This window comes from Alexandromys fortis, unplaced genomic scaffold (genome assembly GCF_014885135.2).
Source record: "Alexandromys fortis isolate MF-2015 unplaced genomic scaffold, M_Fortis_MF-2015_v1.1 scaffold_240, whole genome shotgun sequence".
In the NCBI taxonomy this organism is placed as follows: Eukaryota; Metazoa; Chordata; class Mammalia; order Rodentia; family Cricetidae; genus Alexandromys; species Alexandromys fortis.
Window position 1 is genome coordinate 1,352,939 of NW_026068133.1, and position 23,766 is coordinate 1,376,704.

At 55.2% G+C, this 23,766-nt stretch overlaps 2 protein-coding genes across 11 annotated transcripts; one reads left to right on the forward strand and one right to left on the reverse strand.

The window, feature by feature from the left end:
• Nucleotides 1-623: 623 nt before the first annotated feature.
• On the forward strand, nt 624-9,625 carry Klc3 (kinesin light chain 3). Of its 9 annotated transcripts, XM_050126324.1 has the most exons (13): nt 624-678; nt 5,061-5,326; nt 6,060-6,290; nt 6,764-6,833; nt 7,168-7,387; nt 7,699-7,786; nt 7,869-7,970; nt 8,253-8,426; nt 8,742-8,832; nt 8,911-8,951; nt 9,035-9,141; nt 9,252-9,315; nt 9,478-9,625. In XM_050126324.1, the coding sequence occupies exons 2-13, from the start codon at nt 5,069-5,071 to the stop codon at nt 9,547-9,549; spliced, it is 1,518 nt and encodes a 505-aa protein (XP_049982281.1). In that variant the 5' UTR covers nt 624-678; nt 5,061-5,068; the 3' UTR covers nt 9,550-9,625. The 9 variants fall into 9 exon arrangements, 8 of the variants coding, with proteins under 8 accessions (XP_049982281.1, XP_049982279.1, XP_049982275.1 ...); XM_050126322.1 differs by having other exon boundaries at nt 8,742-8,951; XR_007589292.1 differs by having other exon boundaries at nt 8,742-9,141; nt 9,478-9,560.
• Ercc2 (ERCC excision repair 2, TFIIH core complex helicase subunit) lies at nt 9,546-23,691 on the reverse strand. Of its 2 annotated transcripts, XM_050126314.1 has the most exons (23): nt 23,659-23,691; nt 23,343-23,442; nt 19,184-19,261; nt 19,045-19,107; nt 18,810-18,923; nt 17,659-17,775; nt 17,455-17,571; nt 16,996-17,119; nt 16,806-16,902; nt 16,581-16,714; nt 16,341-16,509; nt 15,732-15,850; nt 13,939-14,008; nt 13,791-13,860; nt 13,610-13,711; nt 12,487-12,550; nt 12,008-12,129; nt 10,952-11,044; nt 10,796-10,868; nt 10,573-10,643; nt 10,344-10,487; nt 10,083-10,226; nt 9,546-9,853 (listed from the first exon to the last, which is right to left on the reverse strand). In XM_050126314.1, the coding sequence occupies exons 1-23, from the start codon at nt 23,661-23,663 to the stop codon at nt 9,761-9,763; spliced, it is 2,283 nt and encodes a 760-aa protein (XP_049982271.1). In that variant the 5' UTR covers nt 23,664-23,691; the 3' UTR covers nt 9,546-9,760. The 2 variants fall into 2 exon arrangements, with proteins under 2 accessions (XP_049982271.1, XP_049982272.1); XM_050126315.1 differs by lacking the exon at nt 23,659-23,691 and having other exon boundaries at nt 23,343-23,616.
• Between the last annotated feature and the right edge of the window lie 75 nt (nt 23,692-23,766).

The window sequence follows — 23,766 nt, forward strand, 5'->3', positions numbered from 1 at the left end:
CATGTGGAGCTCAGAGAACAACTTCCGGGAGTCGGTTCTCTCCTTGCCCCATGTGGGTCTTGGAGATGAACACCAGGATGTCAAGCATGGAGCCAGGACCTTTACCAAGTTCTGAGGTTGTAATTATAAAAACAATATTTTTAGAGATTCTATCTTTATTGGGTGTTTTGCCCGCATGTCTGTGTGTCTGTGTGTGGGGAGGCCCTGGAAGAGGTTGGGACTGGAGTCAAACCGGAACCGTTTGAGCCGTCATGAGGATGCTGGGAACCGAGCACGGATCCTCTGCCAGAGCAACAAGTGCTCTCACCTGCGGAGCCATCTCTCCAACTCTTCAAATATATAAATAAATTACATGTGTATGTATTTATTTCGTATGCGTGCATGTACGATTGTACACATGTGGAAGTCGAAAGACAACTTCTGGGTCGCCTTCCACCGTGAGGGTCCCAGGGATCGAACTCAGGTCCTCAGGCTTGGTGGCAAGCACCTCTACGGCCTGAGCCCGCTCTCAGTCCCCAAATAAAGTTTTGAAAAGTGCTGTTTCTCAGTGGGCGGCGGCGGCGGCGGGCGTGACCAGCGCACCTGTGCGGGCGTGGCCTCTTCATGACCCGCCCTCCCGAAGAGTCGCCGGGACCGGCGTTTCCGTGCAGCGAGGGGGTTCGGATTTGCAGCCGCCAGGTGGGTGCGAGGGGTCGGCGGCAGCCGCGGCGGGGTCCCTGAGGGGGCCGCGGGGATGGAGAGGGGGCTGCAGGCCTGGCGTCGGGGGATGAGCTTCGGGGTCCCTGAGGGCCCTGCCCCGCCCCGACCAGCCGGCTAGGAAAACAGCTGGGGGCGGGGCGGGGCCTTGTGACGCGGAGTCGGGTTTGGGGGTCCCCCGCAGCCGCGGGGAGGAGCTGGCCGGGCTCTCGGAGGGTCGCCGGGTTGTCAGAAGGTCTCTGGCTGCAGCCTGCGAGTGCAAGCCATGCATGGTAAGGGACCCTCTGCGGCATGTGCAAAAGAGTGTGTCAGGTAGACGTGGCGCACTGGAGAAACTGAGGCAGAAGGAGCGGAGTTGGAGGCTAGTCTGGGCTACGTAGTGAGGCCCTTTCTGAAGAGCGAGAGACAGAAGGACAGATTATGGGTACCAGTGTCAGAGAGAGAGAGAGAGGAAAAAGAAAAGGAAAAAGAGCCAGCGGGTTAAAGGTGCTTGACTTCTTAAGTCTGATCTCCAGGATCACAAGGTGGGAGGAAAGAACTGACTCCCTCAAGTTGCAAGTTGCCCTCTGACGTTCCATGCACGTCTGTACACACAAAAAGCATACAAAGGAAAAAAAGTGTGAAAGACCAGGCATCATGATGCTCACAAGGCAGCCGAATCCCAGAAGTTGTCTTTTGACTGTAATCATAACACTCGAAAACAGAGACTGGTGGATCTCTGGGCTCAAGGCCAACCTGGGCAACACAGTCAATCCCAGGCCAGTGGGGCTGCATAGAGAGACCCTGACTATACATATACACATAAATATTTTTGTTGTTGTTGTTGTTTGAGACAGGGTGTCTCTGCATAACCCTGCTGTCCTGGAACTCTTGAACCCAAGTGCTGGAGTTAAAGCTGCATGCCACCACTGCCCAAATTATATATAATTTTTTAATAAGGAAGAGAGTCAGATTGTGGGTACAAGTGTAAAAGGGAGATGAGCTACTAAGCCATCCGATGATGGGGACAGACGGAGTGAATGTGGGTGACCCTGATTGTGTGTCTGTCCTATGTGTGTTAGGTGTGGACTGTACACACTCCTTAGTGTGTGTGACTGTGATGCTGGGTCCATGGTCAGCTCTGTGCTTGTGGCTGACTTATGCGTGTGGCAGGGAGTGAATCTCTTATGGTGTTGGATCTAGGTGTTGCATGGGGGAGGGGGGTGGAGTGTGTGGAATTGTGTCAGTGATATGTGACTGTCACAGACTGACTGTTGTCACTCTGGTTGTGTGTCCCTGATACAGAGGTGTGGGGGCATGCGTGTGACTGTGCCTGCAAGCTGGGGGTTTGCATAGGTGGTGTGTGTATGTGTGTGCATGCTGCTGCCTGCTTTATGGACCAACAGGAGTGCAGCCAGAAGCTCACTTGTGGCTATGGAGTGTGTGTGTGGGAGCAAGTGGTTGTGCAGTGTGGCCAAGATGCTCCTCTGTAGGGTTATGGCCATGGAAGGCTGGCCGTGGTTATCACTGGGCTGGCTCTGCACTTCTGTTAAGACTGTGTGTGGTGCTCCTGGCAGTCCTGGGGACAGCCCGAGTGGCAGATGGCTGTGGCTAAGCTGCGGCTGTCCCTGTGGTTGTTGTGTGGGTATCTGGCTGTGGTGTGGGGGAGGCTGCATCTGGGACTTCAGACTCAGCTGGGTTTGAGATTGTGCCATGGGATGGGAAGTGTGACATTGGCCATGCTGGGGGCCACAGAGACTGACCACTTCTGTGGCTTTTGAGGATGCACCTACATGGGTTCCACACACACCTGTGATATTTTTGTTTGTTTTGGTTTTTCGAGTCAGGGTTTCTTTGTGTAGCCCTGGCTGTCCTGGAAGTAGCTCTGTAGACCAGGCTGGCCTCGAACTTTTAGAATTAGGATTTTGACATTAAACGCTTTGAAAATGACACCCACCGAGTAGAAACTGTACTTTATGTTTAAAGTTTGGTCTCTTTCTGGGCGAATTCTGCAGCTGCTTGCGAGGCTGAGACATGGAAAAGGCTGTTTTTGGCAGGGCCAGGATCACCAGAGGAAACTGGCGTCAGGGTGGGGACTCACTGTGTGGCAGAGGATTGTCTCTTTTAAATTATATGCATCGGGCCGGGCGGTGGTGGAGCACGCCTTTAATTCCAGCACTTGGGAGGCAGAGGCAGGAGGATCTCTGTGAGTTTGAGGCCAGCCGGAGTACATAGTAATTTTGAGGGCATCTTGAGCCACCTGAGACCCTGTATAAAAACAGAGCCCTAGATTGGTGCTGTCTGCCTGTAACCAGCACTCGGGAGGTGGAGGCAGGAAGGTTTAGCCAAAGATGGCTTTGAACCCTTGACCTTCTGCCTCTGGAGAGCCCAGATCTCAGGTCTGCAACACAAGCCCGTCCCTCAACTTTTTTTTTTCCCTTTTGGTACAAGGGATGGAAGCCAGGGCCTTGGCTATGCTTGGCTGGCTGTGTCCCCAGCATCCACCTTTTCTTTTAAGATTTATTTTTATTTTATGTACATGAGTATTTTTCTGCATGCATGCATGTGTACCATATGTTCAAATGTATGCAATGCCCATGGAGGCCAGGAGAGGGTGAGATCCCCTGTTCAGGTTGGGAGCCACTGTATGCCTTATGGGTGCAGGACCTCTGCAATAGCAACAGGGGCTCGCAACCACCCAGCCATCTCTCTAGTTTTTTTTTTTTCTTTTCTTAAGATTTTATTTATTTCATGTATATGAATGTTCTGGCTGCATGTTTGCATTTATGATAGAAGCGGGCATCAGAGCCCACTAGAGGTGGTTGTGAGCCACCATGTGGGTACTAGGACTTGAACTCAGGACGTCTGGAAGAGTAGCAGGTGCTCTTAACCACTGAGCCATGTCTCCAGTTCCTAGTTTTTCTTTTTTTAAAACAGAGTTCATGGATTCTCAGCCTCTAGTGCCAGACTTACGGGTGTATGCTGCCATGCCTGACTCTGAGCTGTGTTCCGAAAAGGAGAAAGTGTGGTGTGTTTTCTGTGATGGGAATGTATATTGTGCTGTATTTCTCTCCCGTTGTTTCTTTTCCTATGTTGTCTTTCTAATGAGGTAATACATGTCGGCGTGTTTGTTTAGAGAGGGCGTGGGGGTGTGCGAAAAGGGAGCGTGCATTGAGCTGTGTCTGAGATGGGAGTCTGTCTGCCATTGTGTCTTTAGACAGAAGGACCTGGGATGGGACTCGGTTGATTTGAATGTTTGCCTAGCTTGCCCTCCCTGGGTGTGCATAGCATGTCAGGGACTGGTTCATCCCCAGGACCCCGTACGTGGAGTGCGGTGGTTCATGTTGTTTAAGGTCGTCTTCAATTATATAGCAAGGTCAAGACCAGTCTGGGCACATAAGACCCAACCTTAAAAAAATTAAAAAAAAAAAAAAAAAGGCTAGGTGTGGCGGCACATCCCTCTAATCCTGGCCTCTGGAGACAGGGAAGGATGGGTTTCTGTGAGTTCTAGCCTAGTCCGGGATACATAGTGAGACCCTGTCAAAAAAAAAAAAGTAAATAAAAAAAATAAATAAGGATGAGAAAGAGTTTTGTGTTTGCTGAGGTGTGTTTGAGTAGTGTACGTCTGTGAGATTCACCGTCTCTGCCCCTGACTTGGTTTCCGGCATATACACACAAAACCCCACTTAGCGGACCCTCACCCCTTAACCAGCCGAGGTGGCCACTGCCATCAGTGAGGCATGGCACAGGTGTGTCTCATCCACCCCTGGGCTGTGGAGCTTGGCTGCTGGGGTTGGGACCCTGGTCCTGGTCCCTCAAGGTCTTGCCAAGCTCAGGAGCCAACTTTGAGGTCCCTCTTAGACACCCCACCCCATCCCACCTCCAGGCTCCCTGCTTTCAGGGCTCCATCCCTCATCCCTCCTCCCCTCTGCCCCCCCCCTCAGTGGCCTGACTGGTTCCTGACAAAAACACCCTAAGAATGAGCTCACCAGGAGCCTGCCGCCTCCACATGCCCCGCCCCCAGCCTGGCAGAGGTGGCGCCTCCGGTCCCAGGGCGCTTAGCAGGCTGGGAGCTCTGAGCTAGGGTGTCTGGGGACCTGGGTGGGGGGCCGGGCCAGGTGAGCGGAGGGAGGCGGGGTGGAGGGGCACTGGAAACCAGCTGTTAGTATTCTCAGCTAATTAGGCCCAGTTTAGGGTTGTCCTCAGGGTAGAGCTCTGGGTTTGCAAAGGTAGAGGAGAATGTTCCCCAACGAAGACTGCCTGGGATGGAAAGGGCTCAGGAAGGGAGCTAGCTAGGATGGGTGGGCAGGGGGATGGCAGGAACGAAGAGAAGCTGTGAGTCTGTGTGGCTCAGACCGTGACTCCCTCAACCTCACCGCCCCCAGGAGCAGCCATGTCTGTGCAGGTGGCAGCCCCCGGAAGCACAGGGATGGGCCCAGAGCGCCTGAACCCCGAGGAACTGGTGCGGCAGACACGACAGGTAGTACAGGGGCTGGAGGCCCTGCGGGCAGAGCACTACAGTCTAGCTGGGCACTTGGCGGAGGCTCTGGCTGGACCGGGGCCTGTGGCTGGAGGGGAACTGCTGGAGGAGAAGCAACAGGTTGTGAACCACTCGCTGGAGGCCATCGAGCTGGGGTTGGGCGAGGCCCAGGTATGTGGGACCACGAGGGGCTTGAGAGGGAGAAGGACCAGGGATGAGGGGTGTGTGTGTGTGTCATGGTGGGGAGGCTCAGGAGGCCCAGGGATGAGAAGTGTCTGTCTGTCTGTCTGTCTCTCTGTATGTGTATATAGGGTCAGGCCTGGTGGGGGAGGCCCAGAGATGAGGGATCATAATGTAAAGTAAGTATAGGTAGTAGGAGGTCTGGAGGAGCCAGGCAGCACATCAGAGTGCTTCCCTGACAAGCATTAGGAATGAGATTTTAGTGTGTGCCATATGTGGTTCTCCTGTAGAACTTGGTTCTGGAGGGAGTTTGGGGTTTCCATTATGAATGGAACCCTGAGATTCACTCATGGTAGGCAGGGGCTCTATCACTGAGCCACGTCCCCAGTCCCTCACTGGAGGGTTCTAGGCAGGGGCTCTACCACAGAGCCACACCCCAGCCCCTCACTGGGGGACTCTAGGCAGGGGCTCTACCACTGAACTATACCCCTGTTATTTACAGATGACTTTTAGACAGGTGCTGGGTTAAATAGACGGAACAGGAATTAACCCTATGCATAATTTGATTGAAATCAGGGGGTGCTGGAAAACTCCTGTTTTCAGAGCCACACTGGACTGTCTTCAGAATCTGGGGGACCTGTGTAGAATGTAGAGCCGGGCCTGGGGTTGGGGCTATACAGGGGTGCACCTAGCACCCACTCCTCATTATCCCAATGCTTTGCAGGTGCTGCTGGCCCTGTCCGCACATGTGGGTGTGCTAGAGGCTGAGAAGCAGAGGCTGCGGGCGCAGGCGCGGAGGCTAGCCCAAGAGAACACCTGGCTTCGAGAGGAGCTGGAGGAAACACAGAGGCGACTGCGGGCCAGTGAGGAGGCTGTGGCCCAGCTAGAGGAGGAGAAGAGCCACCTCCAGTTCCTGGGTCAGCTGCGGCAGTATGACCCACCCGAGGAGAGCCAGGTACCAGGGGTGGGTGAGGGGGGTACACAGCCCTTCCCAGAACCCCTGGAGACCCTCAGGCCTTTCTTAGTACCCCATAACCTTTCACGTATATGTGGGATCCCCAAATCCAAAGTCCCCTCAATGCTCCTGTAAGATCCTGTGTCTTCCCCAGCTCAACTGTAATCTCTAAGACTCCCGGCCCACACATCTTTCAAACTCAGAGCTAGTGTGGCTGAGGCTGGAAGGAGGAGGTTATGAGTTTGAGGTCAGCCTGGGCTACATAGTGAGACTCTCCTGAAGCTTGGCATGGTGGCAGGCCTTTAATCCCAGCACTCTGGGGGCAGAGGCAGGTGCATCTCTTTGAGTTCAAGGTCAGCCTGGTCTACAGTGAGCCCCTGCCCTAAACAACAGAGCTACACAGGCAGGCCTGAAGTAGCTTCAGGGCACTGACACTTGCTGTTCTGGGAACTACTCTTTCCTCTTCCCCACAGAGGCCGGAGTCCCCCCCTCGCAGAGACAGCCTGGCTTCTCTGTTCCCCAGTGAAGAGGAGGAAAGGAAAGGTGGGTGTGTGGGAGCCCTGGGCACAATATCAGAGGGAAGTCACCCAAGACCACAGGCTAAGCCTGGGGCAGGAGCCTTGACCTAAGGGATGCCAAGGCCTCTGAGCAGGGCATGGGGAGGGGAGGGCAGGGTCTGGAAGATGAAGCAGATGGCTCTGGTTAGCAGAGAGGCTGGAAGCTGGGAAGTTAGGTAGGTTCAGTTCTGGCACCTAACATCCCACCAGCCAGTTAAGAGTCCTGTAATCCCCATGTCTTGCACAAGGCCCTAGTGCAAGAGGTGACAGTGGGGTGCAGGCTAAGGCCGCAGTGGGGGATTCCACACCACCTCCCCCAGGTCCCGAGGCAGCTGGAGCTGCAGCTGCGCAACAAGGTGGTTATGAGATCCCAGCTCGCCTGCGGACCCTGCACAACCTGGTGATCCAGTATGCTGGCCAGGGCCGCTACGAGGTGGCAGTACCACTATGTCGTCAGGCCTTGGAGGACCTGGAGCGGAGCTCGGGCCACTGCCACCCTGACGTGGCCACTATGCTTAACATCCTGGCACTGGTATACAGGTGAGGGTTGTGGCTGGTTGGAGAGGCCCCATCTGCAGTGGTGGGGTACACTGACGATCCTGACAGAATGGGGAAGGCACAGGGTAACAAAAGGAACAGAGATCTGGACAGGTGGCAAGACTCAGAGTCTGGGTACCGGGGCAAGCCAGGGACGTGAGACCGACGCGTGGCAGAAATGGCAGTGTGGGGACCTGTGCTCAAGGCCTGGGACACGTGGGAAGACGAGGAGACCCCTGAAAGATGCCAGGCAGTCCTGGCTCAGTCCAGCTGGTGACCCCAACTTAACCCAGCCTTCAATTCCTGTTCTGCAGGGACCAGAACAAGTACAAGGAGGCCACGGACCTTCTTCACGACGCCCTACAAATCCGGGAGCAGACGCTAGGGCCTGAACACCCTGCAGTGAGCAGCAATTCAGGGAGGGAAGGCTTGGGGGTGGGGGGGCTGCACAGGCCCTCTGCCTCGGCTAACTTTCCCCCTGCAGGTGGCCGCCACCCTCAACAACCTGGCTGTCCTCTATGGGAAACGCGGACGTTACCGGGAGGCAGAGCCCTTGTGCCAGCGTGCCCTGGAGATCCGTGAGAAGGTGCTGCACCCAGCCCTTTGCCCTGTCACTGGTTCCACAAGCCATTTGGTGCATTTGGTGGCAATTTCTCCCATTTGAGCCCAGAGTACCCAATCCCAATCTGTCACCCTGATGAGTTTAAGTGCCATCCTAACTTTGACCTCCTGACCTACCTAATATTCTAAGCTGATTTGTTAGACTCTGCACCCCATGACCTCTGACATGGCTAATTCCCACTTGCCATGTTACCCTGTGACATATCATGGGCCACCCTACGTGACATAAGGTTTGTGTGCATCCCAGGTCCTCGGTGCCGACCACCCTGATGTGGCCAAGCAACTCAACAACCTGGCCTTGCTCTGCCAGAACCAGGGCAAGTTCCAGGATGTGGAGAGGCACTACGCGCGGGCCCTGAGCATCTATGAGGCCCTGGGGGGGCCGCAAGACCCCAATGTGGCCAAGACCAAGAACAACCTGGTGAGGCATTGGTGGGTTCTGTCCAGGGAGCACTGTGGATAGGGGGACCTCATACTGCTGCAGGTCCTTCAGTACAGAAAAACAGGAGAAACCCAGTTCACAGGAGCCTGTGTCAGGCTTTATTGTCATAGCGGATGCCCCTAACACTTCACACACTGAAGTAGGAGGACCAAGGCACAGGGTGGAGCAGGGAGGGTTCTGGTGTGGTGTCTGCTCTGTAGTCAGCTGAGGCAGGATGCTGGGGAAGGCGGGCAGGTCTGAGAAGTTCCCAGGCCTAAGCAAGATGCCCACGCCCTGCCCCTGCCCTCCCCGCAGGCCTCAGCCTACCTGAAACAGAACAAGTACCAGCAGGCAGAGGAGCTGTACAAGGAGATCCTCAGCCAGGAGGCCCTGCCTGCCCCACTTGGTGAGACCACCCCACTGCTCCTGCCTACCCTCCTGCGTGGCGCTTGTTACCCCACTACCATGTCCCTCTGTTCCACAGGCGCCCCCCAAGCAGGCACAGCAGGTGATGCACAGCAGCAGGTATGCAGGCTCCACCCTGGGTCCTTGTGGGCCGGGTCTGGGTGGGCCCACCATGTTCCCACGTGTCACTGTGTCATCCCCAGGTCCTGCGCAGAAGCAGCTCCTTCTCCAAGCTCCGAGAGTCCATCCGGCGGGGTAGTGAGAAGCTGGTTTCCCGCCTCCGAGGGGAGGGCTTGGCAGGGGCTGCAGGGTGAGTGCTGGGTGAGGTCAGCAGCCTGTCAGCCTTCTGGGGCGCCTGTCTGTGAGAGCCAAGGCCCTGCAGTCCTTCTTGACTCACTCTTCTCCTCTCATCCTCTGAAGGATGAAGAGAGCCATGTCACTCAACATGCTGAACGTGGATGGTCCAAGGGCTGCCAGGACGCAGGTGAGGGGCCAGTGATGGAGCAGGGTGCTGCGGGCAGGCTCAACAAGACAGAAAAGGTGGGGCTCCCTCCTGGGGACTCAGGATAGGGGGAGTGGGTAGGGGTATGACGTGGCCCCAGTGTTAATGGAAAGGAGCTCTGACCACTCCTGTGCCTGCCCCCAGCTCTCAACCCGGCACTTGAATGAGGCCTCTCGGACCCTCAGCGCCAGCACCCAGGACTTGAGCCCGCGCTAAGTGGACTGGCTGCAGTGGCCACAGCTGCTCAGGAATCAGGGAAGGGCGGGCCGGTGGTTATCTGGTGCCCTGCCTTGGTGGCACTTGTGGATCAGGACCCTGCTATCCTCCCTGTAATTAAAGGCTGTACACGGGTCTGGATATTCGCCTGAGGGTCCTGGGACCTCCAGCACCTCCTGTGGAGAAACGGGTGTCACCCACAGTCCTGTGCTCAGAGCTGCTGCGCGATCTGCTCGATCCGCTGTAGTGTCTCCTCTGACTGCAGCTGCTCCAGACTGAGCAGTGACAGGCCCAGCTGATCTTCCTGGAGGGACAGAGGTAAAGGACAGGTGTCAAACAGCACATATCAACATGACCCTGGTTGTCCGGTGACTGGAGTGCATGGCCACACTAGGAAGAGGACATTAGGGCTCCATCAGTGTCCCCAGGCTGTCCACTCTCCCTTCCTTCCTGGCTATGGTGACCCTGAGGTGACTAGGAAAAACACATGCACCTGGGAGGGAGGGAGAAGAGGTACGGGGCCAAGGGCTCACCCTGTGGAAGGGCTGTGCCATCTGCCGCAGGAAGTACTTGGCGACCTGCACACCCTCGTCCACCGTCAGGTTGAGGTTGGAGTCAGTCAGGTGCTCCTGGATCCATCGAGGCAGCTTGCCACGCTTGTCGGCCCGAGCAAACCGCTGTGAGGAGGGAGGGGACAGCAAACCCAGGTTGGAATCCAGGCTGCCCACCACCCTGTCCCTGTGATGAAGTGGGATTGGCTAGGCTGGGGCGCCCAGAAGCGCCCTGAGCTCCACCTTGTCAGCAAAGACCATGAGACCGTAGTCTGTCTTGCCCCTGATGGCACGACCCACACACTGGGCTGCATGGCGCATGGCATCAAAGGTGAGAAAGTCATTCTCGCGGATCTGGAACTGGTCCCGCAGGTACTCTAGTCGGGCCTGGGGGATGAGGGAGGAGTCTAAGGTAGGGAGCTAGCTTTTCCCATGTACGGTGCCCCCCTCCTGACTCCACTCCTCAACTCACCTTGAGAATTCGGCTCTGGGTGTAGACATAGGGGACTCCAAACATGATGACAGCCCGCCCGTAGTGATGCACTGGGGAGGACAGCAGGGTCACAGTGCATCCCGGCTGGTGCTGGGTGTGCTGAGGGCCGCCCCCGCAGTGTGGAAAGGGGACAGGACAGGACCCCCCTGCATGCTCAGTGCCCCAAGGGAGCAGCCATGGTAGGCTGGGCAGGTCCACTCACCAAAGTCAATCCCTTCTGACACTTTGCCCCGAGCCACTGAGAGCAGAATGGCCCCACGGCCGTTCTCGCACGCCTAGGGAAGTGGAGGCAGTCACCTCAGCCCCTTCCCATGTACCTGTTGGCAGCTGGCATCCCCTGCCTGTCCCAGGCACCCACCTCCTGGTACTTCTCCAGAGCCACACTGGTCTCCGCCCCGTCCTGGGTCTCAATGAAGAGCAGCTTGTTCCTCTGGATGTTCTCAAGGATGCCCTGGGGTGACAGGGAGGTCAGGCCACAGGGCCACGCATCCTGTTTCAGCCCATTGCTGTGGCTTCCCATGGAGATCCCTCTCTGGGGCCCCAGCTGTCCAACCTCTTTGGCAGCCCAAAGTGGGAAACCGATCACCAACCAAGAAGTGGACGGCCTGAAACCGATCACCAACCAAGAAGTGGACGGCCTGCCCGTGATCCAGGCAGGACCAACCAGTGTTATCCTCAAAGTTCAGATCTGTCACTGCAATGCTAAGGGACTGAGGCAGAAGTCAGGCTGCCCAGGACAGGACAGGGGGTCCAGAGCATCAGTCAAGTTACCCATGCAGCTCAGTGAGAGAGACTCTTTATGAAAAACACACCTCCACCCTACCTCACCGAGTTCAGAAGATGAATCTAAAGTGCCTCCGAGCACAGTTAAGAACCTGCAGCCTCAAGACCCCAGGCCATCAAATCTCTATTTGTTTTCTTCAGTATTAGGGATCGACTGCGACAGCGGACCACACACTTGCTCTCCTGCTGAACTAAACTTAAGCCACACCCACAGTCTATAGTACCTGTTCAAACCTAGGCCTGCGAGTGGGCTCAATGCAGTCACAAGACAGAAGGCCAACAAGCCCTGTACCCCTGGGGGACCAGAACTCCCATGGCCTCATCCACACACTTAGGAGAGCTCCTGGACGGGAGTTCTGGTCCAACCGAACTCCCCAGAGACCCTGCCCCTCCCCCCACGGGCTCCAGGCCTGCTTAGTCTGCAGCATACGTGCCCCAGAGGTGGGGTGGGTGGCCCCTCTGGTGAAGGGAAGCACTGAAGACCCTGTAGGCTTCTGGTGGGAATGGGTGGGGTGCTGGTAGTACCACTGTCCTGTCCTGTCCTACGTGTCACCAGTGGAAACATGAGGACTAAAGCCCCACAGCAAGAGCAAAGCTGAGGGTTTGGGCAGCCATGGCTAGGTGTACCTACCTGCTCATACCAGGAGGCCACAGTGCTTTCCATGTATTGGTAGCTGGTAAAGAAGGCCACAATGCCATCAGGGACCACAGCAGACATCTCCAGCAGCAGGTTGCCATAGTTGCGGATTACAGCTAGGGAGAGGGGGATGGAGTGAATCCTCTCCTGGTGCCCACTGAGGCTACTCACCTCTATCCCAGACTCCTCCTCCCAAGCCTATTAGAGGGCTGTCTGCCACCCCTGAGGTTCATCAAGGCCATATGACAAGTCACAGTACAAGAAACCTGTAGAAGTGGCTGTGTTTCTTCAGGGCCTAATGTCCCAAGGGCCCTGTGCTATGTGTTGAGGCTCAGTAATGTGCCTGGTGGTGCAGGGACCCAGGGAAGCCCAACCCACAGTAGCCTGCTGAGGGTAGGAAGAAGGTCTGTGTTAGCCACAGAGGCTGGGGTCCCACCTGAGTCCTACCCCAACCAAGCCCACAGGTGACTCACCAATATCTTCCCTGGTCTCAAATTTGGAGCTGATGGCCACCTGGTCATTACCACGGCCAATGATCTGGAGGGTCAGAGTGAAGACGGTGTGACACACGTGACAGCCAAATGCCCCCTTTTTGGTGTCTCATGTAGCCCAGGCTGGCCTTTAGACTAGGAGCCTCACTGAGGCTACCCATCCTCCCAAGCCCATGAAGGCTGTGCCCTAACCTCTAAGTTCTGTGTAACCAAGGTGATCCTGAACTCCTGGTCCTTCTGCCCACTTCCCAAGATCACAGGCCGGCCTCACCACACCTGTATGTACTTCTGGGCGTGGACCCCAAGGCCTGCTGTGTGCTAGGCAAGCACTGTATGAAACAATGCCCAGGCTCAGGAAAGGCTTATGCAGACAGTGGATTAGATGACCCTAAGCCTATGGTTGCTTCTGCCTGGCCAAATGCCTGGAGCTCAGCCATGAGCTACTGGCCTACAGCCAGACAGCAACAAGCCCCAGGGACGGGACCTCTGTGTTTCTAAGCAAGGCTACACTCCAGCCTTAGGTAGTTCCAGAACACAGGTCATCACAGCATACACCCATTGGCAACCCTCCCCAGTCCACCATAACTGATGGTGGCCAGAGGGAATGTTCCTAAAAGCCCACAGCTTTAAAAACAGCCGCCTAACCCTGCTGCCGTAAGAGAAGGCATGCAGACAGGTTCGTCCTTCTGGCGTGGCCCTCCACACAGATGGTACTCTGCAAGCATGCAATCGGGCTACACACATTAAAAGTGTCTGATTCTGTGCCAGGCAGCACCCCAGTCACAGTTGGCTGTGTGGGGCACACGGACTCTGGGGCAAACATGCCTAGCACCTTGCCGGGCTCTAAACTCCAAGGCAGAGGTCAGGAGGTGAGAGGACACAGCTCTGCCCCAGGCTTCAGAGAGGCACATTACCCAAGTCACAGCCGATGACACACGGCAAACTCATCCTGACCAAGATGATGAGCAAACACCAGGCCTGCATTGCCCAGTGTATACTTCGCATGGGTGCCTAAGCACTATGGCCCGGGTTGCTGGGAAGAAGCCTCCCAGGCGCCACTGAGCCCCAGCTGAGCAGCTGCCCCCCACCTGTCTCACCCACTCACCATTGGGCAGAGGCAGACTCGGGCCAGCGTCATGGTGAAGGTTGCCATTGTGACAGGGTGGAAGTCCAGGATCTTGGGGTAGATGTCCAGTGGGGACAGTGTCTACAACAGACAGTGAGGAGTCCTCAGCAGGATGGGGCAGGGACCAGGACCCCACGGAGCAACAGTACAGAGCCCTTACCCCAGAGGTGATGATGACAGACTGGAAGCGTTCAAACACAGGCTTGATGGCCAAGGAGGCGTCCATACAACTGTGGGACAACACAGCAGTCACACAGGGCAGAAGGCAGGGCCAAGGCCTGTCCCATCCACATAGGCTAGCATCTCACCTGAAGTGCAGGATGGGGTTGGCAATGGTGGGGGTCCTGTCGTCAAAGGGCTCGATGATAATGGTAAAGCCTGGTAGGGAAGGAGGCTCATGAGCCTTGCTGTGGTCACCCCGGACGCTCACCATCCAAGTTCAGAACCAAGCACCAGAGTGCATGACAGCCGCAGCCTGCCCACTCCTCTGCACGGCCAGACCATGACTGGGCTGTGCCAATGCTCAGGTGTGGAAGCAGGGCGAGCCAGGGCTTCCCTGCAATTCCTGCAGGGAGGTCAAGACCACCCTTTCCCAGGTAGCTGTGCACCCCTGCCTCGCCCATCCCTGCTCCCCACAAAGCAGCCAGGAAGACACCGTGGAACCTCAAGTCCCTCCTCCCATAAACAGAAATGTGTCTGTGGACTCTGCGGTGCACCCTTGCTCCCAGCTGCCATGTCAGCTCCATCCCCCAGGGCCCACTTGGTCGTTTGAGTCCTTGCTCCAGAGGCACCCTGGGGGGCGGGGGTCAGTGCTACTGCTGCTCACAGCACTGCCACACTTCCTAGTATCTCCTTCTGGACTGATCTTTGCTCCTAGCCCCCAGGCTGTGTGTGGGGGGGGGGTGGATGGTGGAGCGTGGTTCTGGTAGTCCCTACTGTTTCCACAGGGCCAGGCCCTTTGTTGACTGAACAAATGATCACATTCACAGATTGTTTCACTTGGCAATAAATGATCAGGTCCAGTGTCGTCTTGTGCTGAGGACACAGCAGGGACCAACACAGCCTCGGTCTCACCCACAAGGGCTCCCCTTCCACTGGGGAGACAGCTAGCCAGAGACTCAGCTGTGACAGAGGAAGGGGCAGGCCCAGCAAGGGGTGGGGTGGTGGTGATTTTCTGAGAGCTAAAGGACTCGGGGAGATGATGGGGGCACAGGGAAGGAGGCTGCAAGCGAGAATGTGGTTATCGGTAGGTGGGGGCAGGGAGAACAGCGAAGGCCAAGAGAAGGGGCTCAGTGAGGGCTGAAAGAAGGAAGCAGACAGCTGCCAATAGCCCTGAGGTGGTGCTGATGGCGGGGTATCCTTCGGAGGCTGGCCCAGCTGCAGGATGCCAGCTGACCTGGTTTCCTGGCTATGGCAGTAATCCCCAGGGATAAGCTTAAAAACTCAGTGTAAAGCTGGGGGCAGGGCAGCACATGGACACCAAGCAAAAGCCCCCAGAATGCTGGGTGGATGGTGGTGCCGTACACCTTTAATCCCCCCCCCAAAAAAACAATAACAACAACAAAAAACTTATGAAAAAAAAAAAAAAACCAGGAATGTCCCCCTCTGCCTCTGTGTATGAGCTTACACCCCTTTCCCTCAAGGTCTTCATGTCCAGCACCATGCTTCTACACCCTGGCCTCTCCTTCCCATAGCTCCCCTAAGCCTCCCTTTCCTGTCCCCAGGCTCTATGGCTCCCATCTCTACTAGAGGAACCTTGTAAACAACAACCTCACCAAGTACATCCCTTGCCCAGAGCCTGCTGTGGCTCCCAGTGCCCTCATCACACAGGAGGGCGCCTCACCCAGCTGAAGGGGAGCTGACCCCACAGCACCCTCTGGCCGTGTCACACCACTGCCCACTGGCCTTCTCCACTCTGCAGTCAGAAGGAGCCTCTGGACACATGGATCTGAACACAGGGCTCGCTTGCTCAGGAACATTGCATGGCACCCCAGGGCTCTCAAAATAGCTCAAATTCCCAGAACCTCTAATACCCCACCCGACTTGGCTGGGTCCCCACGTCGTCCTGTCAGAGCCCAGCAGAGGCAAGAAGGGAGCTTACCCTTGGCATAAGTGCTGACAAGAGTGGCGAAGTTAGCAAGGAGTGTGAGTGGGGAGAAGTCGGCCAGGTCAGCAATCTCCAAGGTGTGCAGCAGGGACCGCAGGCGCTCAGCACAGAACCTGAAAAGTGATGGGGTCAAGAGAGGGAAGTCACATGTTTCCCTGAGCACCTGAGCATTGTTTGTGGCCAGCCTGATACCACACTGTGCAAGAACCCAGAGCTACCACTCCAGGACAGGACAGCAAACAACACTACCACATGTGCAGGTTCACCGCCTGTATGCAAATTATTGTCAAGCAAGACCCATGGCCAATAGTCACTCTGCTTCTGCCCTGCCACACTCCTCAGCCAGTATCACGGACCCCCACGCTCAAAGACAAACAGCCGCACACACTTTCCCAGGCTCACAGAGACTGTTACTCCTCCACCCGCCCCCCCTCCACACAGGGACACACGGACACACGGCTGCAGAAGCGCCAGGTAGTCCTACAGTGTTCCCCACCAAGAATAACTGACCTCGGCTCCACAGACCCCCTCCACACCCAGCTCTGACCTGACCCCCTGTCACTGGCACATGGTCTGGACATGTGGTCCACCTGCAGGCTGCACCTGAGGGGCTTGCGCTGGATGCACACGCGCTGGGCCAGGCCGCTCAGGAAGGCCGGTGGACTCTCCTGCACCACATGCTGTACACGCAGCCGCCATTTGACGTATTCCAGCAGCCGTCGCAGGAAGCCCAGGAAGTGCTCGGCAGTGCGGATGGAGCCTGGCACTGCCTCTGCAGGGACACTGAGTCAGCTGGTACAGGGGGCATGAGGGGCGGGGGTGGGTGGGTGGGTCATGGCTCACCCTGCAGCACCTCGTCGGGCAGCACAGGGTTGGCTAGGTGGGCATCTGTCTCCCGTGCTACACTGGCCTCCCGTAGCCCCTCCACCAGGCGCCGATATTCGTCCCGCAGCCGCTGCTCATCTGTCTCCTTGATCCTGATGGGGACAAGGACAGGAGCTGGAATGGGGCAGGTGTCTAGGGTCACTAAGGCAGACACAGCATATGGAGCAGGAGCAGAGCGGGCACCTGAGCACGGTCTTCTGCAGGGTGTCTAGGTTGCTCTGGCAGCGGTCCAGAGTTCTGCGGGTGAGATTGACACTCATGGAATCAATGCAGACATTGTCTAGGGAGGAAAGCAGAGAGAGTTGGGCTCAGCCAGGCTTGGGGGCGGGGCAGAGGGGCTGCCACTGTCTGCACACCCTGGCACTCTCCTCACCAATGTTGTGGGCTTCATCGAAGACCACTACGGCCTTGCGAGCCAGCTCTTTGGACACCAGGTCCGCAATCTTGGGGTCCAGGAGGTAGTGGTAGCTGTAAACCACCACGTTGGCATGCAGGATCTGGGCAGATGGAGGGAAAGGTTGCCTGGGCCCTGCTGGCCCCTCCCCCCATACCACTCCTTCTCAGGTTCACAGAAGCGACCCGAGACAGCAGATGGATAGACTGATAGACAGGAACACACAGACAAGGCATAAACAGGGGAAGTAGGATAAAGACAGATGGCCCAGGCACCAGGACAACAGATGCAAGCAGACAGATGGGCTGACAGACAGGTGGGCACAGTGCCCATGTCTATGTCCACATCTGAGAACCAGAGAGAGATTATTCCAAGTTTGAGGCCAGCCTGGGCTACAAATGAGATCCTGCCTCAGAACAGAACAAAACAACTCTTCACCGAGTATCGAGCCAGGAAGTAGGGGCACCAGCCCTGCCGCTGCCCTAGAGCCTTCAGGTCATCCAGGTTGTAGATGCCCGCAGAGAGGGGCACCTGACGTCCATGGGTGTCAAATTCCTGGAGCAAGGCCAGAGGATGGCAGGGTCAGGGCCAGCTGCTGTTCAGCGAGCCTCTACCCTCTCTGGCCCGGGCTCTTCCCTGTACCTCATAGAAGCGGCAGTGAGGCAGGCTGGCATCCTGCTGGTATTGCGCACGCACATACGAGGCTGTGAGGCTGTGGCACTTGCCATCCACGTCCTTCCCAAAGCGCAGTGGTGTCACCTGAGGGTTCAGGAGACAACTTACAACAGAGCCAGGAGAAAGTCGTGCCAGTTATGCCAACCTGGTCCTCCAAACTCGGACACCTGGAGTGACATGTCAGCTGGGCTTTCTGGGCAACTGGACCCGATCCACTATTAGTTAAAAGCACTTCCTGCAGAAATGTCAGAGTGGGACCACTGCTAAGACTCAAAACTGCCCCAGAGCCGGGCATGGCAATCCCGTTACTAAGACAGCTGAAGCAGGAGGACTGCACAGTCAGGGAGCCTGGGTACAAACCAAGGGCCGACCTCACGTGAAAGGGAGCTGGGGCATAGCTCAATGGTAGGCAGAGGGCTTGCAGAGCACACACAAAGCCCTAGGAGCAATCCATAGCACAGTACAACCAAACAACCAGAGGGCCACTGGATGGCTCCGTGGGCCTGACAACCTGATTTCAACCCTTGGGATCCACAGTGAAGAGAACAGACTCACACAAGTTGTCCTCTGAGCTCCATACATGTACACTGCACACATACCCCCACTTCCCAGCATGCACACGCACGCACACATACACACACAATATATACATCTCTCTCTCTCTCTCTCTCTCTCTCTCTCTCTCTCTCTCTCTCTCTCTCTCTCTCTCTCTCTCTATATGTGTGTATGCCTAAAAAATAAAATCCTAAGTTTCTCTAGAAATCAAGCTGAACAGGGCTGGAGAGATGGCTCAGAGGTTAAGAGCACTGGATGCTCTTCCAGAGGTCCTGAGTTCAATTCTCACCAACCACACACTGGCTCACAACCATCTGTAATTAACTTATGCTTCATGTTTACAAAAATCCCAATACTTCGAGTAAGCTCCCATAACCTCTGACCTGTCCCATAGGTCCCATGTGGAAGTCTGGATGTGACACTCAAGCAGTTGCTGAGCTCAAACGAGCAAGGACCTAACAACTGAAAGGGGCACTCCACTGGTGGCTACCTCACACTGGCAAAGGGTTTCTCTGGGGCTTGGACCGGGGAGCCCAGGGCTGAGGGCGAGGCCCGGGTCTCACCTCGGGATGAATGCACAGGTTCTTTCTCGAGCTCAGAGCCAGTCCTAAGAACGGCAGCTTCTCCCCCTCCTGCTGCTCATAGAAACTGAGCAGCTTGCGAAGCTCTTCTATGACCTGCTTGGACGATGGGAACATTGGGTGGGGACCTCAGGACAAGCATAAGCCCCTGCCCAGCAGGCCAGTGAGGGCAGCAACTGGGAGGGCACAGAGCATGGGGTTCGTCCACACTGCCCACCTTCTCAATCTCTGGCACAGTCCGTGAGCAGTAGATAAGTTTGGTCACCTCCAGTGGAAAAGCCTGTGGGTGACAATCAGCTTAGCCCCATGCAGCCCTTCCCAACTCCCCAGTCCAGACTCTCAGGACGGTCACTTACCCTCTGGTAAGCCACTATCAGCGCCAGCAGGGATACTGTCTTCCCGGTGCCTGAGGGCATCTCCAGGACTCCATGACCCTGAAAGTTGGGCACAAAAGAAACCGGACACAGGCCATGAGAACCCCAGGGACATAAACTCTGGGGACCTCCCTGACACGCTACTACCTGGGATCACAACATACACAACGATGGAACTGCCATCAGAGTCCCAGGAAAAGCGGGTTTTAGCTCTGCTTCTCCTTTTGCTGGAGTTTACTTTTCATTCTTAATTTTCACCCCAAGAATTGCTATGTAGTCTTGGCTAGTCTAGTACTTGCTATGCACCTCCGGCTGGTTTCAAACTCTTGGCAATCCTCCTGCCTCCACTCCTGAGTACTGGGATTACAGGCTGAGCCCTATTTCACTGTCCTTGCTGAGCAACAGAAGGTAAGAACCTTCACCTCTCTGGGTCACAGCACCCTTGCTTCTAGGCAGCTCCATAGCTCTTACTTGGAGCAAGATTGTGAGGACTGCTGGGTGGTAGTGGCACATGTCTTTATAATCCCAGCACTAGGGAGACGTAGGCATTGTGGGCCAAGAGATGGCTTAGCAGGTAAAGACACCTGAGATCAAGCCTGATCCCGAGTTCAGGACCTACAAGGAAGGAAAGAACCAACTGCCTCTCAGAAGTTGTCCTCTGACCTCCTCATGCATACCATAGCATGGATACACACACTCTCAATACATAAGTATAATTAAAAAAAATTTAAAGAAAGTTTGTGGGGCCGGGCGATGGTGGCACATGCCTTTAATCCCAGCACTTGGGAGGCAGAGGCAGGAGTATCTCTGTGAGTTCGAGACCAGCCTGGACTACAAGAGCTAGTTCCAGGACAGGCTCCAAAGCCACAGAGAAACCCTGTCTCGAACTCCCCCCCCCCCCAAAAAAAAGAAAGTTTGTGGGGAGCTGGAGAGATGGCTCAGAGGTTAAGAGCACTCCTGACCTCCTCAGTACAGGAGGTCCTGCGTTCAATTCCCGGCAACCACATGGTGGCTGACAACCATCTGTAATGAGATATGGTGCCCTCTTCTGGCCTACAGGCATACATGAAGGCTGAACACTGTGTACATAATAAATAAATTAAAAAAAAAAAGTTTGTGGGATGGAGAGATGGTTCAGAGGTTAAGAGCACTAACTGCTCTTCAGGAGGTCCCGAGTTCAACTCCCCGCAACCACATGGTGGCTCACACCCATCTGTAATGAAATTTGGTGCCCAGGACACTATACATTTAATAAATGAAACGAAAGAAAGAAAGAAAGAAAGAAAGAAAGAAAGAAAGAAAGGAAGGAAGGAAGGAAGGAAGGAAGGAAGGAAGGAAGGAAGGAAGGAAGAAAGAAAGAAAGAAAGAAAGAAAGAAAGAAAGAAAGAGATGCTCGTGTTCAGGGTTGTGGAGATAGCTCAGTACGTAAAGGTGTTTGTCACCAAGCCGGACAGCCTGCAGCTGATCCCCAGAACCCACACAAAAGTGGGAAGAGACAACTGAGTCCACAAGGTTGTTCTCTGATCTCCACATACTGAGCCCCTTCCCTCCACTACCATGATTGCAAACACACCAAACAGCCTCCGTGAAAGCCTGTCACCCAAGCTACCCAGGAACCTAAGGCAGAGGGCCTGCTAAGATCAGTATCAGCCTGGGCTACAGAGCTAATCTGGGCAATTTAGTGATGTCCTGTCTCATACAAAAAGGAAGGAGAAGGCTAGGAAGTAGCTCGAGTCAAGGGTACTGTTGCTTCAATTCCCAGCAAACACACACCAAAGAAACAAGGGGCAGCAGTTAAGAGCACTGGCTGCTCTTCCAGGCAGAGCACTGTATTCACAATAAATAAATCTCTTAAAAACAAACATCCGGGCGGTGGTGGCGCACGCCTTTAATCCCAGCACTGGGGAGGCAGAGGCAGGCATATCTCTGTGAGTTCGAGACCAGCCTGGTCTACAAGAGCTAGTTCCAGGACAGGCTCCAAAACCATAGAGAAACCCTGTCTCGAAAAACCAAAACAAACAAACAAACCACCCTGAGTTGGAAACTGCTGCCTTTCATGTGTGAATTGGCACAATCCTCACAACAACCTAGGAAGGCAATCACCAGCTCCATCTTAAAAAAATAATTTACATACGTGTATGTATGTATGCTATGTGTATGTAGTCTGTACAAGCGGAAGAGGCTGCCGGATCCCCTGGAGCTGAAGTCACAGCTGGCCGTGTGAGTGGCGGTCACGGGCATGGGTAATAGAACTGGGTCCTCTAGAAGGGCAGCAAGTCTTCTTAAGCACTGAGCCACCTCTCCAGTGCCTCCTCATCAGGCATAGTCTCATATACCCCAGGATGATCTCCAACACACTAGTTTGTTCTTCCTCTTCCTCAAAACAGGGCCCGAAGGTAGGAGGGCTGCTAAATTCAGTGTCAGCCTGGGCTGTAGAGTAAGTCTGGGCAAGTTAGTGAGGTCCTGTCACATAACAGAAAGGAATAGCTGGAGGTGCAGGCCCAGCACACTGGTTCAATTCTTTCCATGGAACAGGTTCTCTCTATGTGACCCAGGCTGTAGGCACAGGGCTCCTACTGTCTCTGCTCCAGTGCTATAATTAAAGGCATGCCCCACCAAGCCTGGTCCCTTACACACATAGAGAATGAATTTTTTTTTTAAATTTATTTATTTATTTATTATATATACAATATTCTGTCTGCATGTGTGCCTGCGGGCCAGAAGAGGGCGCCAGACCTCATTACAGATGGTTGTGAGCCACCATGTGGTTGCCGGGAATTGAACTCAGGACCTCTGGAAGAGCAGGCAATGCTCTTAACCTCTGAGCCATCTCTCCAGCCCCCAGAGAATGAATTTTGATCCCATTGCCTTCATGTTCTGAGTGCTGGGATTACAGGCTTAGTTTTCTGTGCTGGAAATGAAACCAGGGCCTGGTGCACGGACCAACCAAACTGCATCTCTAGTGCCCCTCCCTAGAGAAGCACAGCCATCATCATTGGCAGGGTTCGAAACTGTAGCAAGAGCTTAAATGATGTAACCAAGTGTGCACAGCTAGAAGCCCATGGATCCTGGTTTCCAAACCAAGCTGACAAAAAAAGAAGTCCCTGTGTCCCTAAGGCCGGGACTACTCAGCCTTGATTCTACTATCAAATCTGTTATTACAATAATTAGCTGTGTGTGTGTGCATGATGTATGTTTGTGGGTAACTAGGTCAAGGTCATAGGACAACTAACTGTGGAGATGGTTTTCTCCCTCCACTTTTACCTGGTCCCTGGGATCCAATTCCACATTCACACAGCAAACATTTACCTACTAAGTCATCACACCGATCCCTATTATTTATATTTTTAAAGGTCTTATTATATCCGGGTGGTAGTGGCACACGCCTTTAATCACAGCACTCTGGAGGCAGAGGCAGGCAGATCTCTGTGAGTTCGAGGCCAACCTGGTCTACAAGAGCTAGTTCCAGAACAGGCTCCAAAGCTACAGAGAAGCCCTACCTCGAAAACCCAAAAATAATTGAATAAATAAAAAGGTCTTATTATATAGCCCTGGCTAGCCTGGAACTCACTCAGACCGGCTGCAAATTCCCACTGATTCTCCTGCCTCGGCTTCCCCAGGGCAAGGGTTACAGGCATGCATCATCTTACGCCGGGTTAACTCAGTGTTGAGATTCGAGTATGCTAAGGCAAACATTCTACCAACTGAGCTACAACCCTCCCTCCCCAAATTACCTAGCTATTTTTGGAAACAGAGTCTCTCTATATGTAGCCCTGGCTAGCCTGGAACCCACTATGAAAGCCAGGCTGGCCTTCAAACTCGGGTCAGTCCTGATTCCTCAGCCTCCCTGCTGCTGGGACATACGTACACCGCCACATTCCATTTATGTGGTGCCGGGATAAAACCCTGAGCTTTATCCGTGATGCTACTAGACAGACAAAACCCTACCAGCTGAGCTACAGTCCCAGCCCTATTATTTATGTTTGTTCTTGACACAGGGTCTCACTATGCAGCCCAGGCTGATCTCAAGCACAGCGTGCTGGGACTGCAGGCCTGGGCCAACGTGCCCGGCCCCCGACCAGGACGTTAGCTAGAGAGCCGCGGGCGTGCAAAGGAGAGCACCCGGGGCTCCGCCACCCACCTTGGCGTCCAGCGTGCGCTTCAGCTCCAGCATGTAGGAGAACTGCTCCGGGTAGATGTAGTCGTACGGGAAGTAGACCAGCAGCCCGTCCACGTTGAGCCTGGCGGCGGCGAAGCGTCGGTGCCCGGTGCCCTCGGGCCACCCCGGCCTCCGTGCCGCCCGCCCGCCCCCGCGGCGTCTCCCCGCCACGGACCCCGAAGCCACCCGGGCCAGTCTCCGCAGCCTCTCCGCGCCGCGCCCCGGCCCCGGCGACGCCCACCGACCGCCCCATCGCCCACCGCAGAGAGGACCGCTCTCCCCAACACCCGCTTCTCACTTCATGGCGGCTTGCCCCGGCGTCCACTCGCCCGCCTCGTGAATATTCAACGAGGGGGCGTGAGCTTAGAGTGTCACCTTCCTCGCGATGCTATTGGCTGAGCCAGCC

What these genes read in the sequence shown, in the direction of transcription:
- Klc3 (XM_050126316.1), top strand. Translation starts at nt 5,069, where the DNA reads ATGTCTGTGCAGGTGGCAGCCCCCGGAAGCACAGGGATGGGCCCAGAG. An exon ending in ATCCTGGCACTGGTATACAG is followed by an intron (nt 7,388 to 7,698) that starts GTGAGGGTTGTG and finishes CCTGTTCTGCAG; the next exon opens with GGACCAGAACAAGTACAAGG. An exon ending in TAGGGCCTGAACACCCTGCA is followed by an intron (nt 7,787 to 7,868) that starts GTGAGCAGCAAT and finishes TTCCCCCTGCAG; the next exon opens with GTGGCCGCCACCCTCAACAA.
- Ercc2 (XM_050126314.1), bottom strand. An exon ending in GAGTCTGCCTCTGCCCAATG is followed by an intron (nt 12,551 to 13,609) that starts GTGAGTGGGTGA and finishes CTGACCCTCCAG; the next exon opens with ATCATTGGCCGTGGTAATGA. An exon ending in TGGCCTCCTGGTATGAGCAG is followed by an intron (nt 11,045 to 12,007) that starts GTAGGTACACCT and finishes CTGTCACCCCAG; the next exon opens with GGCATCCTTGAGAACATCCA.